At 37.8% G+C, this 16,768-nt stretch overlaps 1 protein-coding gene across 1 annotated transcript in view; it reads right to left on the bottom strand.

Moving 5' to 3' along the window:
* The window catches only part of ADAM9 (ADAM metallopeptidase domain 9), a 101,591-nt gene that overhangs the window by 34,730 nt on the left and 50,093 nt on the right, over positions 1-16,768 (bottom strand). Inside the window, exons 13-16 of the mRNA XM_016210327.2 lie at positions 10,695-10,787; positions 6,428-6,623; positions 1,773-1,878; positions 623-806 (exon numbers count right to left, since the gene is read on the bottom strand). Coding sequence (XP_016065813.1) covers positions 623-806; positions 1,773-1,878; positions 6,428-6,623; positions 10,695-10,787 — 579 coding nt within the window. The remainder of the gene's footprint in view (positions 1-622; positions 807-1,772; positions 1,879-6,427; positions 6,624-10,694; positions 10,788-16,768) is intronic.

Here is a 16,768-nt window from a genome sequence, read left to right as displayed (position 1 = left end):
AACACTATGAGATTTCCAGTACAGAGAAGCACATGGGGGGTGCGCGTGTGTGTGTGCGTGCATGCGCACACGCACACACACACAAAACCTGGAAATCATCTTGGTGTCCCAATAATGGCAGACTGACTAATAAATTATAGCATATTGATAGGGGTAGGAAATATGCACGCTATATGGCAACATAGAAACAAACCACGGGTTATAATATAAGAAAGAAATCTGGATAGAATTATAACTAATCTTTTTTTAAAATGTCTTTATTTGTCTTTATTGATTTCAGAGAGAGGAAGGGAGAGGGGGAGAGAGAGAGAGAAACATCAATGATGAGAGATTCATTGATCGGCTGCCTCCTGCATGCCCCCTACTGGCGATCAACTGAGGCCACAACCGGGGCATGTGCCCTGACTGGAATTGAACCTCTGTTTCCTGAATCATAGTTCGATGCTCACCCGCTCAGCTACGCTGGCCTGGCACAACTATTCTTAATTTTGTGCTTGGTGGCTTTGTATTTTCCCAAATTTCTATAATAAACACAGATTTCTTTTATAATCAGAAAAAAATCACTTACTTTGCATAATGATTTTTTAAATTTTACTTTGTAAATAGAAAACATTTTAATTACCTTTCCAACATCACATCTTGTGCCTTCATTCACCATCCCAGGATCTGGAACATCTGATCCTAGCTGAAAATCCACACCCCAACATTTGGTGCCTCCACTGGGAGTCTGGATAATAGCAGGAACAATTCCAAATACAGGCATTTCTTGTACATTCTCACATTGAAGCTTTCCACACAAAGCATTCCTATTAAGATAGAAAAATAATGCAAACATGAAATGCATCAGTGTAGATACAACAGAAAAATTATATATATGTATACAGACAGAGAGTGTACTGCTATTCAACTGCAAAAAATCTCAACAGAGAAAGTGTACCAGAGCAACAGAAATCAAAGCAGCTCTCTAAATACAGCAGAAAAGAGCAGAGATAAATGGATGCTAAGATGAAAACTAGTAGGGTACCAGGTGGTGCTGATGCTCCTTCATACCTAACCCCTCTTCACTTTCTGTCTAGGGCTCAAAAAAGTCTAACTAATAAAGTTTCTCGTAAATATGATATAACTTTATAAATGCTATTACCCAGAAAATAATAGAACTATATCAAAATTCAATTGTGTCTTCTTAAAGAATTATGGTAAGAAAAAATTAGATTCTGTAATGTAAAGTAACTGAGAAAGGACTCTACCCTTCTTGGCTTGGCACTTAGTGGTTACTTAAAGACTCAATCCATAACTCATCAATACACCACGGCTGTGTGAGTTAAATGCTCTTCCTGAATCATTCCATAGCACACTAATTAGCCAACATCAACTGTTATGATGCTGTATTGAAATTTCTTATTTATCACTCCTAAGTTATAGAGCTAGAAGAAAATAATAAAATACAAAATTAATTCTGTACCTTTATGGATTTAGCAGCACAGCCTTTTAATAAAAGGAAGAAAGAGGAGGAAGAGTGTTTATTTGGGGTTCTTACTGTAGATCCTGGATCTAAAAACCATTCAATTTTAGACAGGTAATGTCAAAAGGGATGACTTACTTTACCAGTTCTATTCAGAGTCTCTCTGAAACCTTGTGTTGCAAAATTGTAAGTTTCAAAGGTAAGGTATTTAAGGGGGAGAAAGTCAGCAGTCACAAGTAGCTATAAAAGATACGAGAGATAAATGGTCTTGTAATCTTTCATATTCCTTTATAACCTTGCCAACACCTACCCAGTGGCACACTTCTTGTATTCATTGCCAGAGAAACCACAATTGCCAAATCTGTCACCTTTAGAATTCACATCAATGAAACAATCTCTTGGGGCAGCCTTGGCTTCTGTAATGTTAAAAAAAAAATTTTTTTAATGTTATAGCAATATAATCCGGAAATAAAAGTATTCTCTGTAACAGTCAATACACCTGGATGAACTGTCTCAATACCTCTGAAAAAGTTTCAGGCCTTACAGATAAAACATTTTTGTTCTACATTTTATACTTAACAACCAACTATAAAAATAAAGCTTAGATTGTACTTAAAAGTTAGCCTAAAGTTGAACACTCAGGCCCTTAAAAAGGTATCATTAAACAAGATAAAACTATAAAGTTTTAGCTCTAGCCAGTTTTGCTCAGTGGTTAGAGCACTGACCTGTGGACTGCCCTTCCCTGGGTTTGCTTCTGGCCAACAGCACGTACCTTGGTTGCAGGCTTGATCCCTGGCCCTGGCTGGGGCATGTGCGGGAGGCAACCAATCAATGTCTCTCTCTCACACCAATATCTGTCTCTCTGTCTCTGTCTCTGTCTCTCTCTCCCCCTTCCACTCTCTCTGAAAAGCAATGGAAAAAATATCCTCTGGTGAGGATTAAAAAAAACTTCCATATGGGTAGCATTTTCAGCATAGTCATTCTTACTGCTCTAAAACACATACCTATTGCACTCCTGGTTAAATCAGGTAGGGAAGGGTTGATGAAAATATTGCCAGCTATTATTACTTGGTTTTTTATTTACCATATGTGGATGGTTAATTTAGGTATTAATAGTAATTAGATAGACTGACAAACAGCCCTGAGAGCTGATAAAGTATCAATCCATTCTTGCTTTCTCCTATTTTATATATGTATCACTTAATGTTCAATTTTTTCCACTTAATTATACATTCCTAAAAATATTTTATTTAAAAAGATGCCAGTACTTTCTATAGTAATATAGGAAATTCATTTGCCTATCTTACATATCTAATACTATATTGTTTAGTTTAAAAGAAAATGGATATGGGTGAAAGGACTTGGAGCAAAAAAGAGGCAAAGAATCAAGTAATATGAAAAATGAATGCAGATCACTTGCATGGGATAAATGTCCCATGGCAATACCCTAACAAAGCTCTTCTACAGAATGGAAATAGCTATAAAAATTTCAGATAATCTCTGGAAAAAATTTACCGTGGTTCTTTTAGTCCTAGACTTTTTGCAGGCCTCTATAACATCTTAGCTAAATAACAGTATTTCCTTCATTAAGATGCCTATCTGAAATTACTTTTTTTAGTCTGGAATAATCTACCTATTCCTGCAAAATATAAACATCAGAAGTTGACAGATCTCTACTAGTCTCGTCTCCATAACCTAACTAACATAAATAAGCCACATTTAATTCTTAAAGAGCCTTCTGCTTGCTTATCTTGTCCACCATAAAATAAGAAATACAACAGAAACTAAAGACAGAAGTCTGGTCAAAATCAACAACTCTAGGTTCGAAGAAATAAATCCAGCATTTTTGTCAAACACCCAATGAGCGTGAGATTGGCTGCTGATTGCTCCTGATAACACCAGACAAGGTGGGGGAGAAAGGATAAAGTATGCTCAGATATTTGAATTCCCAGCTCAATCACTGCATTAATAACCTGAAAGCCATGTGTGATCTGAAGAAGACCTTCATCTTCTGCAGTGGTAGAGCTGAGATTGCTAATAATCAAACCCAGGATCTCATTCTCCAACTGGCTGAATTACAACCCAAAACAAACTCCCAGCCTCATAGAGTGTCTGTTGTTAAATTGAGGGCAATGATTATGAAAGAATGAGATCCTGAAAGCTGGAGTGGAGATGTGTGGAAAGACCTGATGAAGCAGGGGACGCTGAGTCCCTAAATTCTGGTGAGTCTTCTTTGTCAGGGAAGCAGCTTCTCCACCCCCATCTAAGGAGATTAAGCATACACTGCCTGAGGAAATTATAGTGGCATCCCCAAAGAAGTTTCGACCTGGGGAGGGGAATGGGTGGGAGTGGAAGGGGTTAATGGGGGGAAAAAGGGACATCTGTAATATTTTCAACAATAAAAATTAATTAATTAATTAATTAATTAAAGTTGCCATACAAGACAATAGTGAGTGGCCTCGGGACTCACCCCTACCACTCCTCTTTGCTTCTAGACCTCTAACTAGACTTAAGCCTAAGCAGGACCCTAAAAGTGACATAGTAAATGTGACCCATAAGAAGGTGTGCTTGGATTGAAGTACTTGGATTTTCAAATTTATACACATAGAAATCTGGAAAACACGTGGGAGAATGGATGGATATTAAAGGTTTGGGATAATGGTAAAAAAAACTATAAACTTGAATCGGGTCAAATTGACTGATAGGGTCAGAAATTCTGCATTTAATGTTGTAGTAAGGGGTGTTAGGCTGTAACAGTTTGTGTGGTTGATTGGCTGAAACATGGATCAAAAGGTGGCCCACAGTGAACAAGCTGGAAATGCTGAACCTGCCTTGGGATTCATGAACTTACAGAGATTGTAATGCTAGACGGGATTTTCCATTTAAAACCTACTCACTCACCCTGACAGCGTCCAGGAGAGACAATACCTAAATAGCTTTGTGACCACTCTTCTCTGTAGGCCACTTTACACTGGGAACTACAGTCACTGAATTGGGAAACCTAAATGCAATGGAAGTAGCTGGACCCTCAGTGGCAGAAGCCCAGTGCAGAGGTCCTCAACTGCAAAGGCAAGGTGGACATGGTTACCATAATAGAGAGCAAAGCCGAAGTCTGACTTGCACAGACCTGTGGTATCAGTTAGTTAATCATGACATTCTGAGGAGTGAAAAAATGGGAAGCCTACCAGTAAATTCTTACTAGATCTGCAGAAGCAGAAAAGTTGTAGGTCAAGTGAACAAAATCTAACTTGAATCAAAAAAACTGAGTCAGGAGCTCTCAGTCTATTCCCAGACTTGAGTCATATTACAGATTCAGAACCCCTTTAATGGAGAAGAACCTAATATACTGCCAAAAATGTATACCATTAATCTTTCTTCCATCCTACACCAACAGGACTTACAGCTTTTTACCAGGATAATTGAGCATTGTGGAAAAGGAAATAATCAGACGATCGTGTACGATTAGACACTGGCTCTGAATTGACACTAACTCCAGGAGGCCCAAACATCATTGTAACCTACCAGTCAGAGTAGGGGCTTATGGAGGTAGGCGATCAATGGAGTTTTACCTCATGTTTGTCTCACAGTGGGCCCAATGGGTCCCCAAACCCATCCTGTGGTTATTCCCCAGTTCCAGAATGCATAATTGAAACAGACATAATAGCAACTAGCAGAATCCCCACATTGGTTCCATGACCTGTGGAGTGAGGGCTATTATGATGGGAAAGACCAAGTGGAAGCCACTGGAACTGCCTCTACAAAGGAAAATAGTGAATCAAAGATAATACCACAATCCTGGAAAGATTATTACCACCATCAAGGACACGAAAGATGCTGGGGTGGTGATTCCGACCGCATTCCAGTTCAACTTGCCTATTTGGCCTATGCAAGACAAATGGATCTTGCAAAATGACAGTGGATTCTTATAAGCTTTGTCAGTGGTGATTGTAATTATACCTGCTGTGGCAATTTTGGTTTCATTGTTTGAGCAAAGTAACATATCTCCTGGTACCTGGTATGTAGCTACTGAATTGGCAAATGCTTTTTTTCTCCCTACTGTTCAATAAGTACCATGAAAAGCAATTTTGTTTTCATCTAGAAGGCCAGCAATGTCTTCTCTTAGGGGTATAGCAACTCTCCAGCCCTATATCATAATTTAGTTTGCAAGGATTTTAATCATCTTTTCCTTCTATAAGATTTCACAAGATATCTCTTTATGGGCAACACACAGAAAGATATTTGTATCCCATGTGAACACTCACCATAAGGTTACCTCAGCAGGGGAGGATTTTAATAATCAATAATTATCCTATGCATCCTATGGATACCAGTCAACCTCCTTCCCCAGTCATCCCTGTCATTGCCCAAAGAGGTCATGAGCAATGGGCCATGATGACAGGGATGGAGGTTTTGCATGTGCTCAGCAACATGGACTTCCACTCATCAAAGCCAAGCTGGCTATGGCCACTGCTGAGTGCCCAATCTGCCAGCAGCAGAAACCAACACTGGGTTCTCAATATGGCACCATTCCTCTGGGTGATCAGCCAGCTACCTGGTGGTAGGTTTATTAAATTGGATCCTTTCCATCATGGCAAAGCTCTTTGTTCTTACTGGAATAGACACTCTGGATAAGAACTGCCCTCCCTACATGCAATGCTTTTGCCAAGAGAATCAGAAAAAAATTTAAAACACCCTAAATATCTCTCAGTAAGAGAACAGATTACATTTATGTAATGCATATGATCTAAATGTATCAGTACAGATGGATCTCAAAAACATTTTGAGTGAACAATGAAATCAGCAGGCCCCTATATGTAATCCCTATACTTATATGAATTTATTAAAACTAAAATATGATAGTATATGTGTGTGTGTATACTATAATTTTTTATTTCCACTTTTAACAAAAAATAAAGCAATAAATAAATACAATCAAAGCAATCAATTATAAATAAAATATCTTACTTGAGCCAAAGATGACTTGACACTGAGCATCATAATACTGGCACATGCCGTTGTAACAATAGGCTTTGTTATTCTGGCAAGGATATCCATTCTGAATAAAAACATCTGGCTGACAGAACTGAGAAGTACCATTGCAATATTCTGGAAGATCACATTCATTGGTTTTTCCTCGACACACAGTACCTCCTGGAAGAAACTAGGATAATGAGATTCTAATGAAACATAATATCAGGACAATTCCTACAAATTAATCAAATTTGAAACCACAGTATTTATATATATAAAAGTTCTAACAACAATAAAAGATTAAATAACCCAATAGAAAAATGAACAGAGGCCAACAATAATAGGCAAGTCATAAAAGTCATGAAATACAGAAAATGAAAAAACAACCTTATTGATAATCAAAAGAAATGCAAACTCAACAAAGACACAAAAGCACATTAAACCTATCAAATTCACCAGGATTATAACGCTTGCTAGCAACCAATGTTAATGTGAGAAAACAAGCATGTCATTACACTAATGGGTATAGAATGGCACATCTGTGGAAATTTTGTAAAATGTGTGTCAAAAATTTTAATATGATACTTTGCCCCAACAATTCTACTTATAAACAAATATTGCAAGCAATCCAAATGCCCATAATTAATTGACTAGGTAAAGAAATTATGGTATAGCCATACAAAGAAGTACTAATTAAACAACCATGTAGAACTGAAAATACAGATAGGAAAAATATGAGTATCTGTGTTTACCAACATACCCCACACCCCACTCCCCTGCGCACACACACACACTCTCATAATCACATTTATACAGCAAAAAGTAACTAATAACATATTATCAGCAATGGCTACCTGAGGAGGGTTAAAATGACAGAGTCATGCCCTGGCCAGTAGCTCAGTGGTTAGAGTGTTGGCCCTCACGCCACAGGGTCATGGGTTTGATCCTAGTCAAGGGTATGTACCTGGATTGCAGGTTCAACCCCCAGCCCCGGTTGGGGCGTGTAGGGGAAGCAAGCATTGAAAATATCAATGTTTCTCTCTCTTCCCTCCCTCCCTTCCACTCTCTCTAAAAAAAAAAAAATCAATGGAGAGGAGATTAAAGATGGCAGCACACTGAGTGGAAGCTACACTGACACTCTCCCGGGACCAAACTGGAATTACAACTAAAATAGCAAAACCATTCTGAATAATCAGCTGCAACTGAAGATGAGTTGGAGTGCACCCTCATAACCAAGGAGGGAAAGTAAAGACCGCATAGAGACTAGTAGGAAGTACAGAGGGCGAGAGGGCTGGCTGGGCTCCCACAGGCAGCAGCTGAAGGTCCAGAGGGACACCTCAGCTGTGGGAGCTCCCCCTGAGGACTCTGGGGCCTAAACCCCAGGCTGGGCTTCCCGGCCGAGCACCAGAACTGAGAAAGGTGCCCACAGAACATCTGGCTGTGAAAAGCAGCAGGGTTTCTGTCTGCCAGGGAGAGATGGCTGGAAATGCAGGCACCCTCTCAAAGAGCCAAAGCACAAAGTTTCGTGTGCAGCCACTCACCTTGGGCTCCAGCAGAGGGAGGGTAGAGTGGATGGTAGCTGTGTGAAGAAAACCTAGGGTTTTGGGCCCTAGAGGTTGAGATCAGAAGGCACCCATCTGGATTCCTGTGCAGAGTCATTCCCCCATACTGCACAGGACATCTTTCTCAGACAATTTGCTGCTTTTGCCTGGGGGGGGGAAGGGGGCAACTGCCCCACCCTGCTGGAAAACTTCTTGCCCTATCCCTTGAAGTTTCTACAGCCTGAGGCTCATTAAAAGAATCAGATTAATCAGCCTGCAGGCAGAGGCAGACCTCAGGGTGCGTTGAGTCTCTGCCTGGTCTGCTTCTGGACCTGGGCCTTAGAAAAGCAGACTTTGGTGTGCATCTTGGTCCCGTCCAACTGCACCCAGCCCCAGCAGAGGAGACCTCAAGCCTAGGGTTGTTGATAGCTCCAAACAGGGTACTCAAGGCCAGTCACAAAATGCATCTGACACTGGCCTGCACCAGAGACCCTCCAAAAAGATTGAGAGTCATAGCAGATCTACCTAATACACAGAAACAAACCCAAACAGGCAGCCAAAATGGGAAGACAAAAACACAAGCCCCAAATGAAAGAACAAGAGAAGTATCCAGAAAAAGAGCTAAGTGAAATGGAGGTAAGCAATCTATCAGATATAGAATTCAGAATACTGATTGTAAGGATGCTCAACAGCATGGAAAAAGGTATGGAAACTATGAAGGAAATTGAGAATGACATAGCAGAAATAAAGAATACATTGGAAGGAATCAGCAGATTAGAGGAAGCTGAGGTTGGATCAGGGAATTAGAAGACAGGTATTCACATTATAGAAGTGCCAGAAGAGGTCAAAAGTAAACAAGGGTTAGAGAACCTGTTTGAAAAGTAATGGCAGAAAACTTCCCTAACCTGGTAAAGGAAAAAGTCACACAAGTTCTGGAGGCATAGAGAGTCCCAAGCAAGAAGAACCCAAAGAGGCCCACACCCAGAAATATCATAATTAAAATACCAAGAATTCAAGACAAAGAGAAAATCTTAAAGGAAGCTAGAGAAAAGCAATCTGTTACCTACAAAGGAGCGCCCAGAAGGCTGTCATCTGACTTCTCATCAGAAATGCTACAGGCCAGAAGGGAATGGCATGAAGTATTCAAGGTAATGAAAAACAAGGATCTGAAACCAAGACTACTGTATCCAGCAAGGCTATCTTTCAAAATAGATGGTGAAATAAAGATCTTCTCAGACAAAAAAAGGCTAAAGGAGTTTATCACCACCAAACTAGCATTGCAGGAAATGTTAAAGGAACTGCTGTAATTACAAGTAGAAAGAGAAAGAGAAACATAGGCATAAAGAATTAAAATGGCAAGAGATAAGTAACTATCAATAATAATCTTAAATGTAAATGGATTAAATGCTCCAATAGGATGGCTGAATGGATAAGAAACATGACCCAAATATATGCTCTCTTTAAGAGACCACCTCAAAACAAAAGACTCACACAGGATGAGAGTGAAGGGATGGAAAAAATTTTTCCATGCAAATGGAAATGGAAAAAAAAAAAGCTGGGGTACCAATACTCATATCAGACAAAATAGACTTCAAAATGAAGACCATAATGAGAGACAAGAAAGGTCACTATATAATACTAAAGGGATCAAGCCAACAAGGGAATACAACCCTGATAAACATATATGTACCCAATATAGGAGCACCTAAATTTATTAAAAAACTTCTAGAGGACTTTAAGGGAGAAATTGGCAGCAAGAGTTATTCAGGGGATTTTGACACTCCAATGATTTCACTGGATAGGTCTTTCAGACAAAAAATTAACAAGGAAACAGTGACCCTAAATGACACAGTAGATCAGATATATTTAATTGACATTTATACAACATTCCACTCCAAAGATGCAGAATATACATTCTTCTCAAGGGCACAACGTAGATGAGTGGATAAAAAAGCTGTGGGACACTGACACCATGGAATACTATGCAGCCATAAAAAAGAAGGATTTTGAATCCTTTGGGACACCATGGAGGGAGCTGGAGAGTATTATGCTTAGCAAAATAAGCCAGTCAGAGAAAGACAAATACCACATGATCTCACTCATATGTGGAATGTAGTAAACAAAATAAACTGATGAACAAAATAGATCCAGAGACATAGAAGCATGGAAAGGACTGAGGGATCTCAGAGGGAAGGTGTGGGTTGGGGAGTAGGTGGGGAGAGATTAATCAAAGAACTTATATGTTTAAGAGCACAACCCAGGGATACAGACATTGTTATGGGGAAGGCTTGGGAGTGGGGTGGATTCGGGTGGAGGGGATCAATAGGGGGGGAAATGGGACAGCTGTCATACTTTCAACAATAAAGATAAATTTTTAGAAAAATAATTTTTTAAAAAATCAATGGAAAGCATACCCTTGGGGGAGAATTAACAGCAACAACAAAAAAAGATAAAGTCTTTCACTGTCTGCTTTCTATACCTTAGTACTGTTGAATTTTTAATACACATAGATTACTCTTTAAAAAAATGTTTTTACTTAGGAAAAAATCTCATTAGACTGTGATAAAAAGAAAGTGATAAAAAATTGCAAACAAGTGGCATAAAATTTTTCATGTAACCATGTAATAAAAATAGTGCTCTCTTACAGGTAAAACAAATTCTGAATTATAATATTTTTCCTTTTTCTATTTTTTTTTTCAAAATAGGGAGGACTTTCTTACCAAACAAGCTTTACAACAATCGCCATATGCACACTCAGCAGATGATTTAAGTTTACAAGTACTTCCTTCACAACAAGGGTCCAATTCACATTCCTGTGAAGAGAAAATGACTGTCAATAAAGAAATGAGTTATTCACATTAATATTCACTAATATAATCCTTATCTTAGACCTAAAATCTATTTCTTTCTAACCTAGCAATAGCAGTTAATCTCTGGAATCAGTCGTTATCTTTCTGGAGTTGACAGGGACTCTTTAGCTACAACTGCTAGGTCTCTAGGTCTCAACATTTATCAAAAGGACTGAAATCATAGAGCGCATGTGTCTTAGTCTGCTGGTACTGCCAGAACAAGACACCACAGATGATGGCCGAAGCAAAAGGAATGTATTATGTCACAGTTCTGGAGGCTAGAAATCTAGGATCAAAGTTCCAGCCAATTCATTTCCAGGTGAGGACTCTCTTTCTGGCTTGTAGCAGCTGACTTCTTGCTGTGTTCTTAAAAGGCCTTCCTTCAGTGTGTGTTCAGAGAGAGAAAGCAAGTAAGCTGTCTAGAATCTCTTCTTATAAGAACACCAGTCCCATCCGATCAGGGACCTACCCTTAAGACCTCATATAACCTTAATTACTTCCCTACAGTCCCATCTGAATATATAGTCATACTGGGGGTTAGGGCTTCAATGCATGAATGCAGGGGTGATGCATCTCTTCATGCTCAGGGTCTGCTTTCTCTGTTGAGTGGGTCTTCACCCTATGTAGATTTCTTTTTATCTGTCTTGGCTTCTCCCACCCCACTTTGGCCACCATGGCTCCCCAAACCCACAACCTCCCACCCACAGCAACAACTATTCTCCTATGTTCCAACTAATGTCTTCAGGTCTGAATTGTTTGGGAAAGGAAGAAAAGTGGGAAAGGGAGAGAAGAAGATAGGGGAAAGGAAGAGAAGGCAAGGAAAAGAAGGAAATATAGCTTTCTTACTTCTTATTAAAGTAAGATGTCACCTTTGGGGGAAACTGGGTAAAAATACATGGAACTCTTTGTACCCTTTTTGCATCTTCCCATCAGCAGTGTGGTGACTGCAGGGAGAGAGGTGGGGATGTAGAAGGGGGCACAGGGGATAAATGGTGACAGAAAAATTAAAATAAAAGACAAAAATTTTAAAAATAAATGAACTATAATCCATACTTTGCACCATACAAAAAATTAGTCAAATGGATCATAGACCTAAATGTAAAAGTTAAAACTAGAAAGCTTCTAGGAGAAAACATTTGCAACCTTGGATCAGGCAGAGATTTCTTAAATATGACCTCCATAAAAGCACAAATTGATAAAATGGGCTTCATCAAAATATAAAACTTCTACTCCTCAACCATACTGTTAAGGTAATTAAAAGACAAGCTACAGACTGGGAGAATATATTTGCAGATCATATATCTGATAAAGGACTTGTATCCAGGATATAAGTATTGTCCAAATTCAACTATAAGAAAATCACCTAATTTTTTTAATGGGAAAGAGTTTAACCAACATGTCACCAAAAAAGACATACAGATGACAAATAAGCACATGAAAACATGCTCGAAATCACTAGTCATTAGGGAATGCAAATTAAAGCCTCAATAAGGCACCACTTCACACCTAATAGCATAGCTAACACTGAAAAGACTGACCGTATGAAGTGGTGGCAAGGGTGTGGAAGAACTAGAACTCCCATACATAGATAGTGGGAATGTAAAATGTTACAACCACTTTGGAAAACAGTTTGAAAGTTCCTTAAAAAGTTAAATATACACTTACCAAGTGACACAGTCATTTCACTTACAGCATTAACCCAAGAGAAATGAAAATAGAAGTTCATATAAAGACTTGTAGGTGAATGTTCAAGCAGTTTTATGTGTATAGCCAAAAAACACACACACAGAAACAGGCTAAATATACATCAAAAGATGAATTAACAAACTGTAGTGTATCCATACTACTCAGTGATAAACAACCATAAAAATGAATAAACTACTAACACAGTAGCAATGTGAATGAATCTTAAAAGAATTATGCTGAGTGAATGAAGCTAGACGAAAAAGTCATACCACTTATATGATATTCTAGGAAATGCACACTAATGTGTAATGACAGAAAACAGATCAGTGATGGTCTGGGGAGAACAGGGGAAAAAGAAGGGGTGGGAAGAAGAAATTACCAAGGGTAGAGAAGAACTTTTGGGGATGATGATCTGTTCATTATCTTGATAGTGGTGACAGCTCACATGTGTATATAATGTGTTAAAGTTTATCAACTTGTATGCTTTAAACATGGGTAGTTTATTATTGACCAAGTCTTCAATTGCCTATTTCTTACCCTTTGCTTTGTCTTGACCAAACTTTAATAAGGTTTCTTTCTTTCATAGAGGTCCCTGAACTCTGCTTGTATCCCCTTATCAGCTTCTCCTAGAAATCAACTGACCACAGCAGAACTTGCCTCTCAATCCTCACTGGTTATTTCCCCTTGCTTCTCAGCTTCCCCTTAAAAGATTCTATGCATCTCTGCTTGTCCCAACCTTTATTGTATTAAAGAAAAATCCTTTTCTCTTTGATTCTGAGACACTTCCAGAGTTCAGAGATCAGAGTGATTTCCCTATTACAATAGCCTTTCCTTATCTAAGTCCTAACTTAGTTTTTTGACACTATATTCAATTATAATTCAATAAAGCTGTTAATTTTTTTTCAAAAGCACTGTAAGACAAATGGCTTTATTAAAAAAAACAGAGAATTAGGAAATAGACTGTGTATACAGGAATTCTGATGATGATAAAAAGTACTATTTTAGATGGTTTTTGCAACAACTGATCATTAGTGGATAGAAGTTAATTTTCTAGCTCAGTCCACATGATCTCAATTAAAAAGCTAATTAAAAAACTTTAATTAAGAATTGCTATTAGAGCCTGGACAGCCGTGGCTCAGCGGTTGAGCACTGACCTAGCATCTAGGCAATCGGGGTTCGATTCCCAGTCAGGGAACATGCCCGGGCTGCAGGCTAGATCCCCAGTCGGGGACGTGCAGGAGGCAGCTGATCAATGACTTTCTCATCATTGATGTTTCTGTCTCTCTCTCCTTTCCTCTCTCTGAAATCAATAAAGATATATTTAAAAAAAAAAAAATGCTATTAGAGCCCGGCTGGTGTGGCTCATCCATTGAGAAAATCCTGGTTTGATTCCCAGTCAGGGCACATGCCCAGGTTTCAGGCTCAATCCCCAGTGGGGGACATGCAGGAGGCCGCCGATCAATGACTTTTTCATCATTGATGATTCTCTCTCTCTTCCCCTCCCCTTCGTCTCTCTGAAATCTATAAAGATATATATTTTTTTTAATTTAAAAAATTGCTATTAGAAATTATAGAGGCTATGATGATCATCTTGGTCAAAATACAAAATTCAGAAAGTCTTAAGAAAAATAATTGATAAATTTGCCTTCATTTAAGTTTTACATTTCAATATAATGAAAATACATGAGATAAAAAGCTAAATAAGAATAAACTCTAATGTAAACTACAGACTTTGGGTGATAATTTTGTGTCAATGTAGAGCCATCAATTGTAACAAATGTACCACTATGCTGCAGGATGTAGGAAATGGGGGAAGTATATGTGAACTCTAGGTACTTTCCATTCAAATTTGCTTTGATCCTAAAACTGCTTTAAGAAATAATGTTGATTAATTTTTTAAAAAGCTTAATGGTAAGCAACAGACAGAGAGGAAATATTAGAACATATTCAACAAAGGACTTTCCCTAAAATACATGAGTTACTAAAAATAGATTTAAAAGAATCAACAATCCAACATAAAAACTGATGAGGGATATAAAACAATAATTCAAAGAAGAAAATTTTGTAGGTGGTCTACAAGCATATGAAAAGTGATAAAGACTAGATGGAACTTTAAGCAAACATAATCAGTTGGGGGGGTATATGGCAGGAGCTAGGGTTTATGGAAGTTTTCACACTCTATGTAATCCCGAGAACCCTCTAAGAAGAAATCTATGTTTATAATAAAGCTCTATGGTTCTAACTTCCTTTTCCCTTCTATAAATATCCCCTCCACTGTGGCATGCAGGCCAGAGTGTACACGTGGCTAGCCATGTCTGCATGCACTGGGTTGCAACGCATTATTTTTCCCAAATAAATCCTTTTCGGTGATAAAGCACCTATTTGAGATTATTTTTCAGTCAATGAAAGATATAAAGAAAACAGTATCTTCTTATTTTTCACCCATCAAAATTAAGAAAACATTTATTATCCTGTGCTGGTAAGACTATGGAGGGCGCTGAATGCCATGACATACTGTTTGTTGGTAGAAGTAGAAATTGGCACAGCCTTTTTGAATAAAATTCAGCAGTCTCTAATAAAATTAATAACACAGTATTTTCAATTCAGTAACTCTACCTTTATGTAATCATCTTAGAGAAATACTTGTACATACATGAGGATTGTACAAGGATATACTGTTTGCAACAGAAAAATACTAATTGAAGCCAGCAAGTGTCCATTAATGATATCTTTATACTGGAACACTAATTAGCAGATTAAAAGATTATATCTACATAATACAATGACATGGAAAAATCTCCAAGATAAATTAATAGAAAAACAACTCTGCACATAACATATTAAGTCTGATTTCATTTATGTAAAAAAATAAAATGCCCAAACGCAATTCTTTATAAATGTACATATTGTTTATATGTATTATAAATGTATAGTCTAAAATCTGAAAAGAAACACACTAAGCTTATAAAAATGATTACCACTGAAAAAAGACGTTAGAAAATTTATGGAGGAAATAAAGCTATGAAAGGACAATTTTCAGTGTACTTACTATTTGAAACTATTATGCCAAGAAAAAAAAGCTATGATATTTGAGACAGAGGGGTTTTATTTCTTAAAGAGTAATTTTATAGTGTGAAAGCTCAAGAAGCAAATATAGACTATTTCAATAAGTTTGGCAGTGAACTAAACAGTCAAGAGGAAGAAGCAAAACACAAAAATATGTCAACAAGGAAACAGCAGCCTTATATGACACACTAGATCAGATGGATATAATTGATAGTTACAAAACATTCCATCCTAAAACAGCAGAACATACATTCTTCTCAAGTGCACATGTAACATTCTCAAAGAAAGACCACATGATAGGACAAAAAAACAAGTCTATACAAGTTCAAGAAGATTGAAATCATATCAAGCATCTTCTCAGATCACAGTAGCATGAAACTAAAAAACAAGTACAATTAAAAAAAAAACCTCAAAAACATTCAAATACATGGATGTTATTAAACAATGCATGGGTTACCAATGAGATCAAGGAACAAATAAAAAACTCCTTGGAAACAAATGAAATGAACACACAAGAACCCAAAATCTATGGAACACAGCAAAAGAAGTCCTGAGAGGGAAGTTGATAGCATTACAGGCCTACCTCAAAAAACAAGAAAAAGCTCTAATAAACTATCTAACATTACAACTTAAAGACTTAGAAAGAGAACTAACAGAAAAGCTCAGAAAAAGTAGAAGGAAGGAAATAATAAAGATCAGGGTAGAAATAAATGGCATAGAGACTAAAAACACAATACAAATGATCAATGAAACCAAGAGCCGGTTCGTTGAAAGGACAAACAAATCAATGAGCCTTTAGCCGCACTCATCAAGAAACAAAGAAAGAGGACCCAAATAAATATAATCAGAAATGAAAGAGGTGATATAACAATTGACATCATAGAAACAGAAAGGATTTTACGAAAATACTATGAATGACTATATGTCAACAAACTGGACAACCTGGGTGAAATGGACAAATTCCTAGAAGCATACAATCTTATAAAACTCAATCAGAAAGAATCAGAAAACCTGAATGGGCTGATAACTAATGAAACTGAAGCAGTAATCAAAAACTCCCAGCAAACAAAAGTCCTGGACTGATGGCTTCACAGGCGAGTTCTACCAAACATTCAAAGAACTAACACCTATCTTCCTCAAACTATTCCAAAAAAGTCAACAGGAAGGAATACTTTCAAGCTCTTTTTATTCAG

Source organism: Miniopterus natalensis, chromosome 2 (genome assembly GCF_054644295.1).
Source record: "Miniopterus natalensis isolate mMinNat1 chromosome 2, mMinNat1.hap1, whole genome shotgun sequence".
Classification (NCBI taxonomy): Eukaryota; Metazoa; Chordata; class Mammalia; order Chiroptera; family Miniopteridae; genus Miniopterus; species Miniopterus natalensis.
This window is presented reverse-complemented; position numbering and strand designations above follow the sequence as displayed.